The following is a 25476-nucleotide window of genomic DNA, read 5'->3' as shown; positions in this document are numbered from 1 at the left end:
GAAGTATTGACTAATAAGCAATTGTCAGCTAGGTTATGATTTTGTGAGGTAAATCTAGAAAATATGTTAAATGATCATTGTGCTCAACATTGATTGGCCCATGTGTTGAGTCAATTAAGTGTGACCACTAATTACAAGGTATTTGTCTTCTTGTCACCATCATTTTTTCTTTGTACAGAACCTTGTCCAGTGTGCACTCCTCCAGCAATTGAAACACCTCGCCCAGATCCAGATTTGTGTCCTGTTTGTGGTGAATGGCGGACTGGCATGTATGGACAAGTAAGCTGTAATTTAAAACTGAAGAGTTGCATTTGGATCTGTTATCAAAACATTTGGCATAGAAATTACTAGAAATAACACTTACATTTGCTCAGCATTCTATTTTGCCAATGTTTTGTGTACTTAACCATTTATGGACCTTTTGAACAGAAGAAAATCATTTCCTTTTTATCTGTGGTTGTAGAGTGGCAGCTACCTGATAGCTCACAAGAAACCAAAAAGTAACCACAAGAGGATTTTGCTTCCTATAAATAATTTGAAGTGGCATGACCCCATAAAAAACTTTGCAAATTTTGTCTATTGAGATTGAATTTAGTAATAATTTTTGACTGAATTATGTTGCATAAGCATTATAGTAGTAAGCCACTGTAACTAAGTGAAATCGGGCTACTTTGACAGCAACCATTAACATGATGCATTTGTCCAGGTATTATGAAGTTGTATGTTCTGCCAAAACAGATGCATGTTTACAAAGTCTCCTCAGATACCCTGTTCCCTACCAAACCAGATAGTTTGAGAGTTAATAATCGAGAGACTCAAAGCTATAATCTATTTTAATAAGCTTTAAGTCTAAACAAAGTAGTTTAAATTTACTATTAATACAGAGGAGGTACAACACAAATTAAGCACTATTGTAAAGAATTTGAAGTAACTGCATTCTTCAAATGGCAAAATCGTGGAAAATCAATCCATAGACGAGATTTGATGAACTGCAAAGCTACTTAGACACTTGTGCAGTTGATTTTCACTGGTTTTCTCTTCCCAACTTGCTGCTTGGCTTTATTTCATACAGTTAGTTATTCATCACGTGACGGTTCCTCCAAAAGGCTATGTATATCGAAACCGAACCACTGGGGTTGATTGCACCGTTGAATTAAGCATAATAAAAGGGTTAGATTGGCACATATTTTTTGCTGATAACTCCACAAAATAGCTTCCCTATACAAAACATATACGCTCACATGTGCATGTCGTACCTCCTCTACTATTAATAATAAAACTGCAACTCTAATTCTTTGGTTATGCTAAAACTAAAATTGTATTCACATACTAACCTACAGACATGTCCACACGAATTCGCATTAAGAAAGTCATTCAAAGTGCATTGAGGGGATTTGCATTCCATTCAAATCAAACATGTCCACACCTATACTAGTCCATGAGCTGGAGGGGTCAGTCGGTACCATCTGAGCTGAATAAGGTTCACTGCTTTTTTTGAGAAGGTATCCATCTCAATAACACAAAAATGCATGATAGCAATGTATTTGTGATAGCTTCTAATTTTTATGGTCATATTATGCAGATACAGTAATTACATGACATGAAAATTATGCAAAATCATATAACTAGTTACATAAAACATTTTTGTTTATTTTTAAAAGTCATGATCTTCTTCTAGTTCATCTTGAAGTTCATTTATGACATCTTCATCAGCATGATCAGCCTGATTGCCACAGTCCTGCAGTCTACACATTTCTGTGCACTTGAGCCTATTAGTCATACAAATGCACCTTGGCAACTCACACTTCTTTGCACAATTGATCTAAAATAGCTTGGGGTGCTGGTTGACCAGTCATCCAGTGTATCACTAGTTGAGTGTACTTCAATCCTCCATCCCCTGCCTTCAGGACTTGGAATACTAGGGTTCTGTTCCAAACATCTTCACCATATGGCAGCCTGAAAAGTTGATCGAAGAGCGTGCTGAACTAGGTGATCTTTGCAAGGTGGAAGCAGGTGGCTTTCAACCTCACCCTTCTTGGCACAGAACAGATGATACCTTAGCTCTTTGACTTTATTAGAAGATGTCTTAGGAGCATAAAGATTGCACGTGAAATGCTCAAGCTTGTTTATTAACTCTGACACATCCCACCAATTCCATGAAGGTATCTTGGTAATCCTTGCTGTGAGTCAGCACCTTCAGAGCTTTAGCCTTACCTTTACCAGCAAAATCACTGACAGTGTCACACCCAGTAAATGCGTGCATACCAATTAGGGCTTGGCACATTTCCACACCAGAACCAACTTTTTTGATGTCTATAACTATTTTCCATATTTTTGTGCCGCACTCTTTTGAAATAAGGGTACTCCAATTGCATCATGGAAAACTAACAACATGATGAAAACATCTGTATCTTCTGAGCAGATAACTACAGCCTGATATCCATCTTTTATTGCATGAACAGCGTGTATAGCAAAAGGCATCCATCAGCTTCTTCTTGATTACACTATATAGACATGGTACTTGCACGCATTCCTTTGATGCAATTTTGAAACAAACCTCACTAAAGGTAGCATACAAACCTTTCTCACCCAATTGTTCTCTGTGCTGTGTATATACTCCTCCATTCACTTACTAAAAAGGTAATTAAGCTGGTTTTGTTAGTGGTTCTTGACAAGAAATTCCTCCATTGCCTTACGATCTGTGCTGTGAAACTGATGACCAGTTTCCAGACCTCGCAGCAACCTCTTGCTGTTTTTGATTGAATTTTCTTTGTATGTGTCAAAAACAACATCAATTCTCTTGCTGTGTTTCCTTCTCTCAGCACCGTTTGCAGTACTGCAGTAGCAACATCACCAAATGTAGATTGCTCACCTTTTCCCTTTTGCACTAAGCTCATTCCATCTATGTTCAATGCAAAATTATCTGGTAACTGCTCAACTGGTGCTACATTGCTTTGCTAAAGCAGCTTTATTGGTTTTTCTAAGCAATCCATCTGGTGTGGACAAAGCCCAAGGAAATGGTCCAAGGGGATGGGACAGAATATCTTCCATCTTGAGGTTGTGCCCTTGAGCCATCACAATAATTCTCCCATCAATATAGCCACTCTGCCTCTAGATTTCACTTGCTTCTTTTGCACAGGCTACTAAAAGATTTTAACTTGTTCAATACTATTGGGTCATGAAATTTCTTTACTGGAGATCTTTTTCTAGATGCTGATCTTTAAAATTTGAATAACAATATCATGTACCTTCATCAGATCAGAAGCAACTTCTCTAGGAGCTTTCCTAGCTGTTGGCAGTCAGTAGATCCTGGTTCTCTGCAAATGGATTAATCCAACCTTGAAGTAGTTCACACACTGTTTCAACTGTTTCTGCATCTTTCTGAATTCTTGTCTGCTGTAAATCAGGATGCTGGAGTTTAGTTTGTTTCCATCAACAATGTTTCTTATCTGTGCCAAGAAGGCACTTCGATGCTCTGCTATCATGTAAAAATGCTGAACAGCACCTGGCTTCAAACTAAATCCAGTGGTACCTGGAGTCTGAGTATCTTTGTTCACAGTCACTTCAGTAGCTTGATCAACTGGCATTCATCCAAAGGGTTGAGACAAGATAATTGAACTGAAAACTGTCCATCAATGCTTGATAAACTTCAGGCTTACTCTCTGGCAGAGCTAACATTTCATCGTAATACACAGTGAGGTATCTGGCATAATTGACTTTGTCAGATGCAAAACACCATGGAATTAAACTTCTTATAGCATTGAGATGCAAATCCCAGTTTCCTTCATGCGATCCATGCAAAAGTCCAAGAATTACATTCTCAACCAGGTCAATGTATGCCAACCAATAAGCTGATGGTTCTCCATTATCCGGTCACAATGCAAATGATGAAGAAAGGAATTCCATTTGTCGTTAATTTGGGTAAGAGTTGTCATCAAATGTTTCGTATCTACTCCAATTCTTCACTATTAACACCGATTGTTTCAGGATTAGACGGATTCAGCAACAACATTATCACGCCATTAACACTCGTTTTTTATCTCACGTGATACACAAAATTATTTCATACAGTAATTAAGAAAGTTTCCTACACTCCCGGCGTTTGATACACCAGGAGTGGATCAAAAGTTCCTAAATATACAAAACATTCTTATTATAACCCAATAAAGAATAAATGTTCAACTGTTCAATTGTCTATTGATTTCTCCAACCACTGCCGCTTGTCGGCGAGGTCTACTAGGTACCTTCTTTGTGGTATCACAATCGCTTGAGACTGGAGCCTCACTAGACCTTGATTCATCATGGCCAGTAGTTGTTGGAAATTCACGATCAGAGACGACTTGAGATTGTCCTGGTTGTGTCGTGCGGGAGTTATCATTTCCCACTTCAATAGGTATAAGGTGTTGAATACTTCGTCTTAACAATGAAGATCTACCTTCACAATCAACTACCTTAATGATTGCCGCTCTCACTGCTTCGTCACTTCCTGTCAGTAATTGTTGCACGACAGCTAGTTTCCAAAAGTGTCTCTTAGTAGAATCATTTTTTAAAACTACCACATCACCAACTGCAATCCCTCGGTTCTTACTCTGTTTCTTCTTAATCGAATGATGCTCTCGCAAACTCAACAAGTAAGTTTTACGCCAAAGACTTAAAAACTGCTTAAGCAAATGTTTCTGTTGTTTATTACGATTTACCAGACTGTTATGCGTACTTACAATCTCATAGTGCTCACTATTAGGAGTAGTCGTGAGGCGACGACCATGAAGAAGATGTGATGGAGATAGTGCATAACTCACTCCTTCAGAATCAGAATAAACGTATGTCAAGGGACGTGAGTTGATTATGGCTTTTATTTCCACCAATAGAGTATTCAGTTGATCGAAACTAAGTGTAGACCTTCCAACTGACTTCCTTAAACACTTCTTAACTGACTGTACCATACGTTCCCAGAAGCCACCCCACCAAGGGGCCCGTTCGACAATAAAATTCCAAGTGATTCTGTTGTTGGATAGATAAACTAACACTTCTCTGGATCGCAAAATTCCACGTACTTCTCTGGAAGCTGCCTTGAAAGTTTTGGCATTGTCTGACAATAATGTTGAAGGTAAGCCACGTCGACCACAAAATCTGCGAAAAGCCAATAAAAAAGAGGAAACATTTAAATCATTGACCAGCTCTAAGTGTATAGCTCAAGTAGCCGCACATGTGAATAAACAAATATATGTCTTGTGATTCTCACTTGAATTCTTGTCTGCACGTACATAGAGTGGTCCGGCGAAGTCCAAGCCAACATGCGAAAATGGGGGATCCTCTGAGACTCTATCACTAGGCAAGTCAGGAGGACTAACTGTTGGGTAGGCAGATCCATCCATCTTTTGACAAAACGTACACCACCTTACAATCTTCCCTACAGCTTGCCTTCCTTTGAGGATCCAAAATCACTCTCTCAATGCAGTCAGAGTATCGTTTGTCCCACTATGTTTAACCCTTTGATGGACATCAGTTATAAGTAGCTTAACATAAAGGTGATCAGGTGGCAACAAAATAGGTCGCTTACTGTTCAGGGCAAGTGAAGAGTTGTTAATTCTACCCTTACATCTTAGAACCTTGCTTTCATCAATGTACAATCCAAACTGATCTACTCTTGCAGGCCTGGGACCATGATTACTAGATAGGAAGATCAATTCTGCCTGAAACCTGTTGAACTGGATTGACTTCATCCAGTAAAGCTCTGCTACGTTGATTTCATCTGCACTCGGTACAAACAAAGATGAATGATCAGTACTGCTTGAATTAGAATCTGTGCTGTGTTTCTTCAGCCTGTTGACAAACCGCAGTACATACACAGTGACGTGTAACAACTTGATTAAACTGCTAAAGCGTTTGCAATCTATGACTTTATCAAGTGTGGGATAACCCAAATCAGAAGCCATTGTGACTGAGGTAACAAATGAGTGAGAAACTGGAGTCTTCATTATCTCTAACTGGGCCTCTTCACATGAATCAAAGAGTGTCATATTAGGCCAGTCGTCTTCTGACAATTGTAAAAACTGTGGTCCATTCCACCATGATTCACTATTACAGAGTTCGTTCCCCGATAAACCACGTGAAGGCATGTCGGCTGGATTCAAGTGACCAGGACAATGACGCCACTTATCTCTTGAAGTGTGTTCAAGAATTTCAGTAACTCGAGAGCTGACGTATTGCTTCCAAGGTTTGTGATTATTTATCCAAAAAAGAACAACAGTTGAGTCAGTCCAAAGAAAGGTTTCTATACTATCTACGATCTCCAGAGAATTACGCACTGTCACAACAAGTCAACTTAATACTACAGCTGCAATCAATTCTAAACGTGGAATAGTTTGACTCTTGACTGGAGACACACGCGTCTTTGCAGCAACAATTCTTACGATAACACTTCCATCAGCATAAACAGATTTCAGGTACAGAACTGCCCCGTATGCTAGAGATGACGCATCACTGAAGCCATGCAATTGGAACTTCAGTGGGGTAGAATTAAACAAATAGTAGCATCGTGGAACCTTCAAGCAACTTATTGAACTGAACTCTGCTGATATGGCATTCCATTTCTTGAGAACTTCACCTTGAAGCAACTCATCCCAATCAATTCTGTCAACACACAGATCTCGAAAGAGGATTTTCAATCTTACCACAAATGGGCTAAGAAACCCTAGAGGGTCGAATATCTTGGCTGCAATCTTCAGTACTGATCTCTTGGTGACAGGCAGGGTTCTGGTATATTCTATCAGGTCAGAAAAATCAAATGAAAATTCATCAGAATGATTATTCCAGGTGATACCCAATAATTTAGAACAATTTTCTTTGCTAGCGAAATTAAAGGACATTGAAGTTGATTTTACAAAGGACTCCTCTTCCTTAGTTATGGAATTCTTCACAGACACATCACTAGACATTCCTGACTCACGTTTGCATATTTTCTCAAGAAGAGGAGCACTTCCATTTTCTCAAGTTGAGACCTGCCTTCTTCATCATACATTTTGAGTTTTCATACAATTCAAATGCTTGCTCAATATCATTTGCTCCAGTAATAAGGTCATCCACATACAAGCATTTCTCAAGTTGTTCGACTACGTGAGGGTGTTCACTTCGGTGCTGATTTAGGTGATGTGTAATAACAGCTCCCAAAATTGCAGGAGAAGGACGTAGTCCAAAAACTAGTCTGGTAAAACGCAGATGTAGGACACTGCTGTCTGGTCTATAGGGATCTTCAAACCACAAGAAGCGAACAACATCACGATCTGATTGGTTGATACTAACCATTAGGAAGGCTTTCTCAATATCTGCTGTGAGAGCAACAGAATACGAGCGAAATTTGATTAATATGTCAAATAGCTTGGGTATATAATTTGGCCCGGTTTGAAAACAGTCATTCAATGAAGCCTCTCGTTCATTTGATTTGGCTGATCCATCATACACAATTCGTAGCTTAGTAGTTGATCGCTCCCGGCGGATGACAGCGTGATGAGGTAAGTAGTGTACGAGGTTGTCATCAATTTGGTTTGATTCTGGAATTCTCTCGACAATGCCCTTGGAAATCTGATCCTTGATGATATGATCATACTCCTTTAATAGTTCAGGATCCTTTAACAATCGACGGTGAAGTGATCTTAGTCGGTTAAGACTTAAAACGAAATGATCAGGAACACTCAAATGGCCTTCCTTCCAAGGCAAGCTGACTTGATAACGACCTTCGGTGAAGACAATGTCACTGAGAAACTTATCAACTTGAGAACTTGTACCCATGTTATCAATGATGCCGATCGTTTCAAGTTCCCAGAATTGTTTTAACATGGCATACAGTTGATCATTATCATTTGGACAGTTATTAGCATCTTCATGGGCTAAAATAAGGTTGCAAGAAGTGTTAATTGTAAATTCTGATGAATTCAGTGGGCCAGATAAAAGCCACCCAAGCTTGCTGTTGATAGCAACAGGACCTCCCTTGCCTTGTCTAATTTCAGAACCCACAAGTTGCCAGTAGAAATCAGAGCCAATGAGAACATCAACAGTGCTTCGAGCAGAGTTAAAACAGTCTGCTAATTGTATTCCACATAAATAACTGTACCGACTAACATCAGAGATGACTGGCAGTGTTGAACAAATCACTGGGAAACTCAAGGCTGTTATCTCTATCTCCTCTGAAGATTGTGAATTACGAAGATACAACTTGTACAATTTGCACTGCTTGGGCTTGAATCGAGTGTCTCCAAATGTGTTTAGACGCAACTTCTCAGCTCGCACAGGAGTCAGCCCCAAACTATGGCAAAGATCTTCAGTTACATATGACCTCTGACTACCACTATCGAACAACACTCTGACTCGTGTTTCCCTTTGATTTGACTCATTCCCGGCAATAGCTTGCGCTGTTTGCAGTAACACCATTTTCCTCTCTTCAACAGCATTTGTGGTAGTACTTGAAACAAGATTATTATGGTCAGTTGTAGTGTTAGTTGGGGGTAAAGACGGTGGTGGTGCAAAAGATTTAGTTTCAGTGAATAATTTGTCACATATTGACTGGTGATGCCTTTGATGGCAATTCCTACAAGTTCTTTGACTATGACAGTCTCTCGTCTTATGGTTCAGTTTTAAGCAGTTGAAGCAGCGGCCACTCTTGATCAAAATATCCCTTCTGTCCTTAGCAAATTTGACCTTGTCACAAGATGCAGAGTAGTGCTGACCACTGCAGTAAACACATTGAATGTTGTGACCTTGCGTCATAAAGGCACTAGAAATGGGTGGGTTATGGCCATGAGTAAGTGGTTTTGAAGTGACTGGCTGGGATTTAATTTTTGTCCCTTCACTGGATTCACGAGCCTCAACTTCCTTCCATATGACCTCCATCAATTCATCAATTTTCCAGTTTTCATCAGTTAGTTCACGAGCAACTCGCAGTCTTATATCATTAGGTAATTTGGACATGATCATGGGCATCAAAAGACTGCCATACTGTTCGGAAGTAACCTCCAAGGTTGCTAACCCTCTTATGTGTACAATTACCTGATCATACACTGACCTGAGCGCCTGAGGTCGTTCATTGACACAAACAGGGATCTTAATCAGTTCGTCCATGTGAGCTGCTACTATTTGCTTGGGCCTTCCAAACCTTTTCTGTAACAACTCTATTGCAGAGTCATAATTTGCGTCAGTCAATGTCAATCCTTTGATTGAACGGGCTGCAGCTCCCTCAAGTAATCCTTGTAAATAATTGAACTTGTCAATCTTCGACAACTGTGAGTTGCTGTGGATAGCAGACTTGTAGGAATCCCAAAAGGAGACCCATCGTGTTACATCACCTCTGAAGGTTGGAAGTGAGAGCTTGGGTAGGCATGGTTTAGCACCCAAAGACGGTAATTCAGATCCGGTGGCTGGGGTGTGGGAGGATTCACTTGTTTTATTTCTTTTCACGGAATCGATTTTGGCCTTATATCCTATTATCTTTGCTGTTACTGTTTCGGACTCATCTATTTCACCTTCAATCTCTCCAGCGTCGCAACAGCCCAGAACCTCCTTGTCTAAGTCGGCTAAGACGGATGACTTCAATTCGCTTCGAGTTGACGATCTATGACGCTCAGTCTAATATAATGTTCTTCAGTTAACATCTCTTGTGAAAGGATCTCGTCGATTTCCTTCGTTAGCTTCGTTAATACTCCTCGATGTCCTCCACGAATCGCTCGACATCGATCAAGTTTTGCTTTAGTCGCTTCGTCCATTTGATAGTAGGACCTCAAGTCGGATCGTCGGTGCTGGCTAGAATGGAGTCAAACAAGAACAACTGTACGATAAAATTGTAAACGGTTCACCTCTCGGGGTGCCTGTAAACCCGGCACCAAGGAATCTGCGTGATGGGTTAGAATTAGTTTCTTGCCCCACGTTGGGCGCCAGATGTCATCAAACGTTTCGTATCTACTCCAATTCTTCACTATTAACACCGATTGTTTCAGGATTAGACAGATTCAGCAACAACATTATCACGCCATTAACACTCGTTTTTTATCTCACGTGATACACAAAATTATTTCATACAGTAATTAAGAAAGTTTCCTACAAGAGTTTACTATTGAACAGTTTGTTAAAGCTTCCTGGTTAAGATCACTGGCCACGCTGCTCACCTGTTCAAAAAATAATACAGCTGCGGAGTGGGATTCCTGGTCATTTTCTGTCAAAATTAGAAACTGTGCCCACATCAATCTCATTAATGCTTCACAAATACATTTATGGACTCTAACAGCACAATTGTGCTGCTTATTGTCAAGAACACCATTGATAGAACCCTCAGCAGCAAGCCAAGCTTCAATGCAAATGTCTTTTAAACCAGCATCCTGAAATCATTCTCCTAAAATCAACAAAGCATTACAGAATAGTACCCATCCTAAGAACTACTTTAGCTTTTTACTTCCAGACCAGAGGTATATACTATGTGGTTTTTTGAAGAGTAAGCATCCAGTCTATAGGTGTGGCCTACTAAACACACCAGCAAGATTGAATTATCAAATCCCAGCACTGCATTTTTATGGGATATCAGACCAGAGCTACTATGTGGTTTTTTGAAGAGTAAGTATCCAGTCACTGCATGGGTGTGGCTTACTAAATTTACATGCTGACAAGATTGATAACCAAATCTATAAATATATATGTCAGACTAGAGTTACTATATGGCTCTTTGAAGAGTCACTATCCAGTCATTAGAATAAGCTGAAAAAATTGACTGTTAGCATAAGTACATTTCATTACCATGGTTACTGTCAATGGGTGTGGTTTGAAAACCACATTAGTAGGATGCAAATTATGTAAAAAAATCATAGTTATGCCAAACTTAACCCCAACTATACTTGCTATATTCGCACATGTATGTGACTCATGTTGAAATTTGGGATGTGGTGAAAATGATGCCATAAAAACCACAAGCTACCACGTCATCAATGCTATCATTAATTTTTCAACTACTGGGATGTATACCTTCTCAAAAATTAACATGAACATTATTCAGCAAAGATGGTACCGACAGCCAAAATTTTGGTGCCTAGCTCATGGACTATACCACGTAATGTGCATTGCACCATAGACTAATTAATTTCTGGAGGCAGTGTAATGATAATTAAATGGTCATTTGCGTGAGTAACAACGTGAGTGATAAAGAACTTGGCAATGGAATGGTTCTTGTTATTAGCTTATGTGGACTAGCTATATTAAACTGAGTAGATCACACCAGATACAACGTCAATGGTGCAGTGCAGAGCATAAAAAGAAGGTGGCAGCCATTGCAAGAGTAATGGTTGTTAACAGTACACAAAGGGAACTGGAAAGGTGTCATCGCCTAAAGAGGAGACGGTAAGGTATATGACTTAGTATGTAAGTATTTTTATCTTGTGCCGTAGAAAGATGATTTTAAAAATTGTTATTATGATATGTTAATATTCCAAGAGGCAGCAGGCTTCATGAGGTGGTTGATGGTTTTGAAGTTTGCTGGGGTTTTCCCAACAAGTAGCTGGTGCCATTGATGGAACACATATTCCTATTATTTGCCTCTACAGAAAGCTCAGCAGATTATCACAACAGAAAGGGTTTTTATTCCATTACAATGCAGTCCCTTGTGGACTTCCAAGGATTATTTATGGATGTGTACATTGGGTGGCCGGGAAAAGTACATGATGCCAGGCCACCTCCTCTGTTTATTGCAAGGGTATGGAGGGCACTTTGTTACCTAGCTGGATTGAACTGATCAGTGGAGTGCAAGAAAAGCTTGTTCACAATAGTACACAACCATATTACGTTGTACAACTTTTCAGGTACCCCTTTTTGATTCTTGGGAATCCGGCATATCCACTGCTTCCCATGGTTAATGAAACCATATGCTGTGACTCCACAGATATCTATACTGCAAAGACCTTTTAACTACCGTCAGAGCAGGACTAGGATGGTCGTGGAAAATGTTTTAAAGGCCGTTGGAGGTGTTTACTCAAACAGCTCGACTCCCTGATAGAGAATGTACCAAACGTTACTGCCACATGTGTGTTCTTGTACAAAAATCTGTGAAATATATGGAGACCACTTTGAGTCCAATTGAGAGGTACATGAACAGCAAGGTGAGGTCCAAACTGATATACCACAGGGAAATCGAAGCCAGGCGGCAAACACTATTCGTATTGCACTTACACAATATTTATCTAATAATGTAATTATGACAATTTAACATTCAATATATTTTATCTCCCACACCACTACCCCTTGTAACCCCAACACATGCAGTTACCCAAATACAATTGGTTTGTGTCACCACTGGGGGTTGGCTGTCAACAACTGATTAGATGTACCAAAGAGAGCTGTACAAATAAAGATACAGGCCTAGGCTTTTGGAGACTCCCAGTCTGCTTTCTATGCTATCTTTGATATAACCATCTTAGGCACTCTCTGATTTCCACCTCCCGTGCCTTTTGAAAAGGCGATCTGGCACCTTTGCATTTGCTGCCGCTGTTGCCCCACCTGCTCTTAGACTATGCAGGCCAAATTCACGTGCTGGAAATCCAAGAACATCCAACTTCCTATTGAAAAGGTCCCTTAAGCAGGTATCACTGATTCTCCCAGCCTCCCTTAATTTCTCACTTTTGTATTGGCTTAAAGATGTATCTTTGGTCATCCTGTGGGATATTGTTTACGGCCATGTAATGCTCCAACATAGCTACCAGACATGTACGCGACTTAGTCCTGGCCAGCAACACTTCGTCACCTTGTCTCAGCTGGTCTCTCTTGCTGCCCATGACGTGTACCTTCATCATCCCCTCTGACACCACACAATCACATGGTCTAAGCTCCAGTACCTCAGCTGCACGCATGAACCCTGCAAAACCCAGTAGGCATGCTGTGGCTAGCTGCAAGTCTGACAGTGAGCCTGACTTCTCCATGTCATCCACAATGGCTTCCAGCATTTCGACAGTTGCCAGTTCCTTCTTCACTACCGGTTTTGCCAGAGATCGCCATAATCCATCCAAAGTAGCCTTAACAAAGCAATCTGAAAGTACTGGAGGCAGACCTGCAGTAGGGTGCACCCAAGACACAGCATTGCAGGCCTGACTTTGATCCCTTTGTCTCACCAATGAACTGCAGATACAGGGCAAATTTGTGAGGCCTAGCAGGAATTGGCGAAAGGTTGTGGCCAATTGCCCAAAACTTCCACCTTCTGAAGGCTCCTAGGTACTTCTTCACGGTATTGTTGGCACAACTGTGGAGGATTGTTTGTGGTAGCCTGCTAGCCAGATCCTTCAGTTCCGGGTCCTCCAATTCATCAATCAGCTTCCAAGTTCCCTGTGCAGGAACACCTACAAAATGAACATGTTTACTGTGTATGTGCATCATAACAGAGCTATCTTCAATCAGTTTGAGTTGTGGCTAACACACCTTTGATTAACAATGAACTAAGCTGGCACTTGACCAACACCCACGCTGTTTGACATATTGCTGAGTCCACTTGTCTTGACTCACATTGAACTGTGACCAACATAGCATTAAACTGTGACCAACACAGCTTGACTAACATTAAACTGTAACCAACACAGCTTGACTAACATTGAATTGTGACCAACACAAACATTGAATTGTGACCAACACAAACATTGAATTGTGACCAACACAAACATTGAACTGTGACCAACACAACTTGGCTAACATTGAACTGTGATTCATACAGCCTGACTAACACTGAACAGTAACCCAACACAACTTAACCAACATTGGACTATGACCAACACAGCTTGATTAACATTGAACTGCGTCCAACACAGCTTGACTAACGTTGAACTGCGACAGAAAACAACTTGGCTCAATTGAACTGTGACCAACGCAGTTTGATTAACTTTAAACTACGTCCAGGACAGCTCGACTAACATTGACTGTGACTGGCACAGCTTGACTAATACTAAACTGTGACCTACACAATTCGACTAACATATGAGCATACACACAGCTGCACTGGCACTGTGACCAATGCGATTTGACTCATATTGAACCATAGCTTAGCTACAATTGAGCTAATACTGTGACCAACACAATTTTTTTTTTTTGACATACAAACATACACACAACTGCACTGCCATCGAACTGTGACCATCACAGCTCGACCACAGTGGACTGCTACCAACATGGTTTTGCCAGGATTGGACTGTGTTCCATGTAGCTTGCCTCTGGCTTGCTTGACATTTGGAACTGAGAATGTCTGCCCGTATATCTACTACCACAAAAATTACTATCATTTTTTTTTAATTAAATTACTTTTTTTTTGATTTAATTTTTTTTTTTTGCCTCCCTAATTCCTGTCACATAATAGCATGCTCTAGGGTACTGACATCTAATCTCACGGCAATTACCGAGGTGTTGGGAGTTGACTTAAACAGGCTCGAACCTAGTATACCCGGCAAAATCAGTCCATCATATAGTGGCAGCTCGATCCATGCCACCACAAACTCTGCTGGCTCTGTACCATCAGGAAACAGTAACGGCCAAAAGGGGGAAGACAACCACTTTGGGATGACTAGGGTGCCTTGGGATTTTGTAATCCGGGCATGTCTGACAACCCTTGGTACCAAATGGATGGGTGGGACCCACCAATTGTTATCCTCCGTCCAACTACAGGTAAAAGCGCCAACTGCTTCTGCACCTGGTGCGCAGAATCTGGAGTTAAACCTATCGAGTTGAGCATTCCTAGGGCTCGCAAACCTATCGATGGTGTGGGGGCCCCATATGCCATCCAACCATTGGAATACTATTGGGTTTAGCATCCAGTCATCATAATCCACGACCCTGCTGTAGTAATCTGCCAGCTCATTTTCCTTTCTCGGTATCCATTCGGGCTCGATTCGAATGTGGCTACTGACACAAGTAGAGAAAACACTCAAGGCCTCGGTTTGCAGGAGGGGTTTGAGGCTACCATGCTGTACAATACTCACTACATTTTGATTGTCAGTAAACCATCGTATTCTTTCGTTTTTAAGCTTGCCTTTAAATGACTCTAACACTAACCTCACTGCATGCAACTCACGCCACGTCGAGCTTGAGCTGCCTCTTCGTTTGACCACTGGCCATTAGCAACTAGGTTTCCATGCTCGACCGTGTACCCCCCATATCCCATAGCACTAGCATCTGAATACACCACCCGGACTGCCGATGGCTTAGGCCAAATACCCTGCCCATTAAAAGACTCCAAGCTATTAAGCCAGAATCTCACCTCTTCCATGGCCTCTACCGAGAGTTCCAGCTTTTGGTACCAAGACAATCTAGTATTAAAGTGGCATACATGCCACGCGTCATCAAGCAGGAGACGGGGCCCAGGCCAAGGGACATTGAGTTTATTTTACCAATCACACTAGCCAGGTACCTAGCCTGCACATACCTAACACTCTGTACTTCCTGCAGCCTACACTTGAGGGCCTTAATCCCTCCTGGAGGAAGACTGAGTGTGGCCCCGACTAGACATTGGGTGACCTGCAGTTCGAATCCTGGGGCTGGAGGGATTTTTTTCCTTACTTTGGCCCCTTTTCTGTTACACCTTTTCAGTCGGTCAGTAAGTCAAGTCACTAGGTCTAAGTCCTTGAAATTAGGTTAGGTAATCCTAAGGCTGCAGCACATGTTGCTGTAGACCTTCAGTGCTGGTCACTGTAAAGTGCTAATAATAATAAAATTAAAATTAAATAAATCTTGCCCTCGGGAATAGAAAACTCGCCTTTTGACAGGTCTATTTGGAATCCAAGCCATTCTATATTATCAGATGGCGTCCACTCAGTTTTTCCTCATTGACCACCAATCCAGCCTTCTCAAGGTCCCCTTTGACTAGCACACTCTCATGCAGGACCCTCTCAAGGCCTTGGACCGCCACAATCCCATCGTCAAGTTATATTATTGCTTTCAGACCACATCCCCTCCAATACCTGACTATTGGTCTCAAGAGTTTTGTAAACAAATAACAGGCTGTGGACAGTCCAAAAGGTAGTACAGTAAAAACAAAATAGTTTTTGACACCCTTAATCTCCCACTGGAAGCCCAAAAACTTATGGCTGCTTGGATGCACATCAACATGATGATAACCCGACTTGAGGTCAAATTTAACATGTACTCACCTTTCTCAAACATTAGGGCGGCAGTGCGCAGGTCTTCATATTTAAAACTACTAACATGCAGAAACTTATTCAGGTGCTTTATGTTAAGGACTAAACATAATTTGCCTTCTGACTTCACCACGACAGAAAGGGGACTACATAAGTAAGGCATTTCCTGAGCTCTAGCAATGCAGCAATTATTCAGAAGGTTCTCCACTGCTTCGTCTACAAACTCTCTATATAACTTAGCTGACTGGTGATTAGGCTGCGACCAGGACGGGGGAATAAACTTTAAGAGCAGGCGATACCAGTCTCTATGCAATCAAGTATGGGTGGTGGGGCGTGCAACACATCTTTCCAGAAACTTGATCTTTGTTTTAGACGGCCCTGCACATGTGTAATTTGGGGCTCTGCACTGTCTGACTCCCAGAACCTGATTGTCAGGTCCCTATCATTACAGTGGTCCTCTTCCACTATACACTCATTTATAAAATCAGTACTACTATTGAGTATCACTTCATCTCACTCCACCCTATTGACATGCTTTATATCCCTCTTTGTATCAGTAGTGACCTTATCAACACTTTTGTTCAATACTAGGGGGCAGGCTTCCCCTTTACTAGCACATGCTCTGATGTCCTCATGATAACATACAGTAGTATTAACACATTCATGATCTAAACCAGACCCCATATACACATTGTCCATATACACATTGTCCACATACAACTCATCACACAGACAGGCATTATCAACACATGCAGGTACCTTTAACTCAGCACTGGTGCTTACCACAGGCTGTAACAAAGGATATAGTCTTGGTGGTGCAATACAAACTGACTGGATGTGGCCATACGCACCACAACGGAAACATGGCCCCAACACATGGGGTCTAAACTGCCGCTGAGGCATTGGTGGTTGCGAAGCAAACCGCTCCCTTCTACCAAAATCATTGTAAGGATCAAATCTGTAGTCCCGTTGGAAGTGGTCCTGCTTTGACCTCCTAAACTTTCCACCACCACCACTACGTTTAGCACCCTTCTTTGCCTAGGCCCGCTCCTGTTCCTTCTGGGCCTCCTTTTCGGTCCTGGTGTAGTGAGGTTGACCGCCAGCAACTCTGGCCCAGAGGATGGGTCGTTACAGCGATTACACAGGATAGGATGATAACAGCAATATAAGAGCACGCACAATACTTCTCAATATCACAACTGACTCAAAGGTCAAGAAGACATACATGTACACTGTTTTCACTATATGTGTTGATACCTATACAAAGAATTACTTAGCTATGTTTGTCAGTGTGTGCACGTTCTGTTACTCCACTACACATGCCCCTTCTTTATAAGGACATGTCTCATGTCAGTCATCTCGGTATCGAAGTGGTCTTTGACGATTCTCTCTCTGTGGATACCGATGTCTCATATTATTAGATTGCTGAACTGAATTATCCGCCTGGTTGTTTAAAACAATAGGAGCATTGTTCTGTTCTGTCACGTCATCATCTTGGTCAACTAGTTGCAGTACAGTTCCCGGTGGTACAACAGTAGAATTTTCCAATGCTGTGTCCTCATTCATTTGGGCATTGTCTTGGGAATTGTTGCTGGTACTGGTTTGAGGCCTTGGTCTCATGTCTGGTGAGCAGGGTTTTAACCGCTCAAAGTGTACCACTTGTCGCTTCCTGTTTTGTGTGTGTTGTATCCTGTACACCTGATCTGAAAGTTTCTTAACCACTTTGTAAGGACCAGTCCACGGACAATGTAACTTTTTTGACTTCTTTTTGCCTACCATCGGTGTACAAAGCCATACCAAATCTCCTTTTTCATAAGCTCTCCCATGAACTCTGCTGTCATAATTTTCTTTCTGTCGGCAAGCAGCTCCCAGTGAATGCTTTCGCGCATTTTTGTAGCTGTGTTCTAGTGAAGATCGAAGGTTTTGTATGTACTCTGGAGGTGTTGTGGTTGCTGAGGCAGGGTCGCCATAGATGATGTCTAGTGGGATTTTTGCTTTTCGCCCAAACATTAAATAGAATGGGGAAAACCCAGTGGTGGCATGTTCTGATGTATTGTATGCAAAACACACTTTTGCTAGGTGAGTTTCCCAGTCATCTCCATATTCATCAATCATTGTGGCTAGCATCGCAATTATGGTCCTGTTAAGTCTCTCCACCTGGCCATCACCTTGTGGATGATAGGCTGTCGTATGGGTTTTCTTGATGTCTAGTAGTTTACTGATTTCCTTTACTAAAATGGACTCAAATTGTGCCCCCATATCAGTGTGAAATTGTTCTGGTACTCCAAAGCGGCAGAACATGTTGTCGATAAGTTTATTTGCAACGGTTTTAGCCTCCTGATTTGGGATTCCATAAGCCTCTGCCCATTTAGTAAAATAATCGGATACTACCAGGATATATTTATTACCTGTGCTACTTTTAGGTAGGGGGCCCACAATGTCTGCAGCAAGCATTTGGAGTGGGTATCCTCTCTCCACCTTTTGTAGTGGTGGTCTTTGCTTCTGGTTTGGCTTTTTCCTGGCTGCACAGTGAGGGCAATTTTGACACCACTCTTTGACACTTTGAGAATACCCTGGCCAGTAGAAACGCTCTTGAAGCTTCTTAAAAGTTCTATCTTCACCCAAGTGTCCTGCCATCCTTCCTCCATGTATTTCATCCAGTATTGAGCTCTGCTGCTCAGTAGGAACTACCAATTGCAGGTGTAACTGGCTGCCCTGTGTATTCTCATATTTCCTGTAGAGCACTCCATGCTGGATAGTAAGCTGCTCCCACTGTTGTGAGAGCGTTGTGACTTCTCTGGGGAAGCGCTTCAACTCATCAGGAAGCAATTTATCTCCTTTTTCTTTTGCTGTTAAAACAGGGCCAATGATTTCATCCTGTATCTGTAAATGTCTTAACTCAAGATCGGTGGTGGACAGTTCTCTCTCAGGTGTTAATAATGTTGTTGCAACTTGTATCTCAGGCTCACTAGTAGTGCACTCTGATTCTGGCCGTTGGCACTGACTACATGGATGGCGTGACATGGCGTCTGCATTAGTATGTCTCCTGCCTGGGCGGTGTACTATTTCAAAATTGTACTCTTGCAATTGTTCCACCCATCTAGCCAGCTGACCTTCAGGCTCTTTAAAGTTTTGCAACCATATTAGTGATCCATGATCAGTACGAAGTATAAACTGGTGCCCTAGCAAATAGGGTCGGAAGTGGTGAATGAAAGTCACAGCTGAGAGTAGCTCCTTCCTCGTCACGCAGTACTTCCGTTCACTCTTTGATAGAGAGCGGCTGGCATAAGCAATAACCACTTCCTGGTCTCCCTGTCTCTGTGATAGCACAGCCCCAATGCCTTCTTGGCTGGCATCTGTGTCCAATATGAATTCCTTTTTGTGGTCAGGATAGGAAAGGATAGGAGCAGTGGTCAGGCGATTCTTCAAAGCTGCAAAAGCTTCTGCACATTCTTTGGTCCACTTAAATGTTCGTCCTCGTTCAGTCAACTTATATAGTGGTTTGGCTAGTGAGGCAAAATTGCAGACAAAACGGTGGTAATAAGAAGCCAGCCCTAAAAACTGCTGCACTTCCTTTATGGTGGTAGGTGTTGGCCATCCTGAGACCTTCTTGGTTTTAGCTGGATCTGTGGCAATGCCTTGTCTGGACACCACATGCCCTAAATACAAAACCTCCTCTCGAAAAAGTACGCATTTTGCTGGCTTGAGGTGTAAATTAGCTTCTCGCAATCTCTGCAAGACTAATACCAGGTGCTGAAGGTGCTCCTCAAATGATTTTCCAAGCACAATGATGTCATCCAAATACACTAGGCACTTTGACCACTGAATACCTGCAAGGACTAAATCCATCAACCGTTGGAATGTTGCTGGTGCGTTGCAAAGGCCAAAGGGCATAACTTTAAATTCAAATAGTCCTTCATGTGTGGCAAAGGCCGTCTTCTCTCTGTCTCTTGGATCCATCTCAACTTGCCAGTATCCGCTTAAGAGGTCTAACGTGCTGAACCACTTTGAGCCATTCAGAGTATCCAGTGTTTCATCTATGCGAGGTAAAGGGTAGGCATCTCGCTGTGTTACTGCATTCAATTTGCGGTAGTCTATGCAAAACCTAACAGAACCATCTTTCTTTTGGACTAACACCACTGGTGAAGCCCATGGGCTCTTGGATGGTGTAATTACATCTTTGGATAGCATATCATTAAGCAATTTGCATACAGTCTCCCTATGGCAAAGTGGCGCCCTTCTTGGTGGCTGACGAATTGGTTGGGCTGTCCCTGTGGGGATTGTGTGTGGAAGCAGATCACTGTGGCCCAGGTCATCATCACCTGCTGTGAACACATCTGCAAATGCCAGTAGGGTACTGTACAGTGTTGTCTGTTGTGCACTGGTAAGTGTGTCTCCACTGTCAGTTACCATCTTCCACAAGAGCTCTTGTTTGTGGGGAGGGGCTTCAGGTATTTGAGTTAGGCTAGAGGTATGTAGGTTCTGTGACACACTAGCAATCTTAATAGAGTCATCTAATTGAGTAATCTGGCCTATTCTAGAATCTTTGTAGATGTTGACAACTTCTCCTGATAAGTTGGCTAATCGCAGTGGGACTGTGGTATTGTGGCCATCATAATGGGGTGTTACTACGGCTGTAGCAACCATGACAGTATCCTTAAGTGGCAAAGCTTCTAGTAACCAGTCGGCAGAGCTACTGATAATGTCTGTGGTGGCTACCTGCAATTGTAGCTCGCTAAACGGTGGGATGTTGATGGTCTCTTGGACTCTAACAGTAGACACAAGTGCATCATGTTGATCAGTGCCCTGTAACAGTGGTATGGCTTTCCCTGCTATGTGCAGCACCTTTTGCTCAGTGTTAATTACACACTTGACACTCTGTAAAAAATCTAACCCTAGTATGGCTTGAGTGCTTAATCCACTGGCCACTAAAATATCTGCCCTAAGCACCTCACCGGCTAGTGTGATGTCTATTGCTGCAGCACCATGGATTATGATAGGGCTACCTTCAACACCTGTCAACTGTGGACCAGTCCATGGTTCTAGAGTATTTGCATTTATGTCTATACCCTTAGATACCTGTTCCCATGCATCCCTGCTGAGCAGGCTTACTGATGCCCCTGTGTCTAGCATAAACTGCACTCTTACCCCTGAAACTACCCCAATCACATGGTATGCTTTGGCAGGATTTACTGCCAACAGATCAATAGCATTAATTTTACAATTATTTGACACATTGTTTACAACTTGCATATGTGAGTTACAGTCATTAGAATTAAGTTCACTTGTTGATGATTGGGTCTGTTGGTGGTGATCGCCCCCACGTGCCTGACCCTCGGCACTGGGGGCTTCTATTTTCCCTGCTTACGTTGACCATAGGTGGCAGCGCAACCCTTGGCAAAATGGCCCTCTTTGCCACACTTCCGGCAAATAATAGGCTCCTGGGGGCGGTTCATAGCTGTCTGATTCTGCTTGGGTGGAACTGGCCTACGTTCCATCAGTTGAGAAAGGGTGTGCTCCATCTGCTCCATTCGTATGGTGAGGGACTTTAACATCTCCACCATGTTATCTTGTCTCATCTGGATTGCTGCTATAGTAGCGGGGTTTTCTTCTGAGACATGACAGCCATTTGTAGTAGTTATAGCAGCTGCTACCGAGTTAGTAGGTCCGGACGTCAGGGATAAGTGTGTTTCTACCTCCAGTGTATACATCACGGCTTCGTCTAAATTCTTTGGATGTCGTTGACGGACGGTTAACGCAATCGTGGGCTTCTCTATCAATCCCAGGAAACGATCTAGAGATAACTGCTCTCTGGCCTTATCTTCTAAATCAGGGAACGCGCGGTCTGAGATAGCTCGAAGATCATCGGCTAGGTCTCCCCATGATTCCTTCTCCCGTCGTTTCCTAGCCTGAAATTCCGCTGCGTATAAGTCCCTCTTGCTACTAGGCTCAAAACGTTGACGTAATGCGCATGTGGCTTTCTCATATGTTGATTTCGCCTCTTGACTCAGGCGTTCCCATGCTGTCTGCGCCTTTCCTATCAGCCTTACTTGGAGCCATAAAAGACGAGCGGATTCATCCCATCCATTAATCTGAGCCACACTATCGAAGTGAGCAATCCACTGGTCCCACCTACTACTCGCCTCTCCGTTATATGGTTCTGGCGTTATCACAGGACGATTAATTGTAACACTACGAGTACCTTCATGGCTGTCTCCAGGTCCCTGAGGCTGTAGTGACATGTCTGCTGCGAACGGTAGACCACGTGATCACCACGCTTCTAATTGTCGCACGTGTCAGTGTGTCTAGACGATGTCAGGAGAACGAAAGAACACAACTCTGGTCGGCTAACCTTTCCTGGTACCGTTAATCCAAATCTATGCCACGGTACAACAGCGTTTTCACCTTTGGTTCAAGTTATAAACTGCCAGGACTACGCCAGTTGTAGTGAGGTTGACCGCCAGCAACTCTGGCCCGGAGGATGGGTCGTTACAGCGATTACACAGGATAGGATGATAACAGCAATATAAGAGCACGCACAATACTTCTCAATATCACAACTGACTCAAAGGTCAAGAAGACATACATGTACACTGTTTTCACTATATGTGTTGATACCTATACAAAGAATTACTTAGCTATGTTTGTCAGTGTGTGCACGTTCTGTTACTCCACTACACTGGCAATCTCCTTATCATCGTCGGGCCCATTTGCCAGCAGGTCTGCCATGTAGTGTTTCACGGTTGCCCAGCTCAAATCAGAGCGGTCGGCTATCTTAATATGCTTTTGCCTGATGGTAAGGGCCTTCATCAAGGCTCATCTCCGCTCTCTTCACAGCCTCCTTTGTCTCCTTGTCCGCAGACTTGACCTTGGGGAGCTCGGACTTAGTGCTGTCGATGGCGTCCTCGATGCCACAGTTAAAGTTAAATTGGTGTTCATTTCCTTTCCTCCTAAACTTGTAGGTGGATGAGCCGATTCTCTTCGAAAACTGCCATACAGTTTTCTCCTGGGTTGCATTCATCTCTCACTTGAACTCTTTCAGGGATGACGAGAACTTCTGCTCCAGCTCCTTCTTAGTGTCGCAGAATTCTGCCATCATTGCGTCAAGCTTATCCTCCATATCTAACGATTAGTCGATGATAAGATTTCGGGAATGACAAATTCAGCCAACCTCCTTATGTCGTAGATTGAATTATTGCACACTACACAACACTTATATACTTCTTGCGTCACGTGATGACGTGACACAATACCATAACCCCATTTATGTGGGAGCTTATTTTCCTGCTCTTTCACTACGTTCAGACGCTAGAAAATACATATGTGCATTTTACACTCATTTGATAATACAATTTATTTTGCAGACAACAGATACAATAAACAATGTTACTGGTTATCATTGTCACTGGTTATCTTCCTGAAGGTAGCATGAAATTATATTAATTATCCACTGAATAAGGTAACAAGTGAGAAGAAGACCCGTACAGTGATGTGTTGTGTGGAGCAGGGTTGTTTTCAGTATGTATCTGCTATAAAAATCCTAGCATCATGGTCTGCATTTGTATTTCATGCCTTCGTTATTGTTCCCTTCTCTTCTCTTCTAGCTCTGCTTCTAGTTGGAACCATTTTCGTTCCCAGCAGTAGACGTTTTCTTCCCATCTTTCATCAGCGCCTTTGTCCATTTTGAAGAAGAATGTTGTTAGTCAGCATTCATCCAGCTTTCCTTGGAACTCTTCTTCTTTAACCCTGGTATCCATGAAATTAAAGAATGATTGATAGTTAATTAACACCTATTAATACTACATTAACCACCACAATATTGATGTTAACACTTTTAGTTCAATATAGTTTTCTATATTCAACATTTGTTTACCTTTCCTCTTACTAGTACCAATAGCACTAGTTGGCTGCTGAGAACCAGCTGTTGTGACTGTTGTGGCTATGGTGACGGGGGTGGTCTGCTGTGAAGTGGTAGTGGTAGGTACAGAGGTAGATGCACTGGCTGATGTACTAGTCTGTCCCTCAGTGGTTGTTTCATACATTAAACATATTGTAGTCATTAACAAGTAAGTAAAGCTACCAAAAGTATCAGACACTAATGTAATTTCCTAACTCTTCAGGAGGCACATATGTTAGGTCAGGGTCATTGACTTGAGTTGCTTGTGGATATACGTAGCTGTAGAGTGTACGACAAGGAACATTGTTTACACTTGTGTCATCACAGACTATTTAGGGTACTGCTTGGAACTTGAAATGCATCATCGGTCCCACTGTACACCAATGACACTGTTGGCCTTGTACCCAAGATGGCATCAAATTGTTCAAAGTATTCCCAAGTCTCCCTGTTATTTTCACTTAAATTGTTGTGGTCCTTGATCTGCATGTAAATAGCCATTGTATTTATGAGTACACAGTGTATTTGTGCCACGACATTAACCTTCCTGTATTTCTGAGTTAGTGTTTATTCTCATTCAACACTGCTGCCAAGTCCTGGAGAATCCGTAGTCTTCCAGTTCCATAGAAATACGCAGGATTATATTGTGATTTCTGTGAACCCTTGATAACTTATCCTGAACAGCTTCTTGGCCCCAAATGGCGATAAGCGCTTGAGTTTCTTCAGCTGTCCAACTACCAGCCATGACTATTACTGTGACGTTTTCACACAGAAACACTTGGTTAACGATTTTGCTGCTCATTTTCATTCTTGTTATTGTACCTTGGCTTTTATCCTGCTTCACGAGGCTTCACACGCAAAGTGGTAACACCTCACGTGCAAAACTGATATGACAGTATTATCACATAATGCTACTTGATTCACTTTGTGATCCAGCTTCAAACCACCACAATAGTTGGATTGAAGGAAGCTGCCTTCAATGCCAATTGCTTCGATGTGAATTCCGTGTGGATGCAACCAATTCAAATTGATACAAATTTAATGTGCATAATTTTTGTCGTGTGGACATGCCTTATAATGTACATAGAAAAGTTGCTTTTCAGCTGTGTTATAGGTGGCATTTCATGGACTGGACTTACTGACACAGCTTCTTGACAATAACCTGGCCATTTTGTAGCTCTTGTAATGCTGGAGACATCATTGTCAGACTGAAACTGCTGGTACTGCTCTTCCTTGTAGATTATGAATGTTGCCACAAGCAACAATTTATTGGAATATGTACAAAGCGTATTACTTTTACTTTTTTAATTTATTGAGGCTTTACAGCACAAGTGCTAAAGATCTGTAGGACTACAGCCTGTTTAAAGATGCTATAGTGGAAAAGTTGCAGAAAGGAAAAAATTCCGTGACTGGACAACTCAGCCTTAATCCTGCTATGCTTGAATG

General features: G+C 42.1%; 2 protein-coding genes across 9 annotated transcripts in view; both read left to right on the top strand.

Annotated features, from left to right (window-relative positions):
- Positions 1-25476, top strand: part of LOC136237872 (adhesion G-protein coupled receptor V1-like) — a 206773-nt gene that overhangs the window by 114471 nt on the left and 66826 nt on the right. The window lies entirely within an intron of this gene.
- Positions 1-25476, top strand: part of LOC136237873 (ADAMTS-like protein 1) — a 90543-nt gene that overhangs the window by 61530 nt on the left and 3537 nt on the right. Inside the window, exon 9 of the mRNA XM_066028118.1 lies at positions 179-279. Within this exon, the coding sequence (XP_065884190.1) occupies positions 179-279 (101 nt within the window). The remainder of the gene's footprint in view (positions 1-178; positions 280-25476) is intronic.

Source organism: Dysidea avara, chromosome 11 (assembly GCF_963678975.1).
Source record: "Dysidea avara chromosome 11, odDysAvar1.4, whole genome shotgun sequence".
NCBI lineage: Eukaryota > Metazoa > Porifera > Demospongiae > Dictyoceratida > Dysideidae > Dysidea > Dysidea avara.
This window is presented reverse-complemented; position numbering and strand designations above follow the sequence as displayed.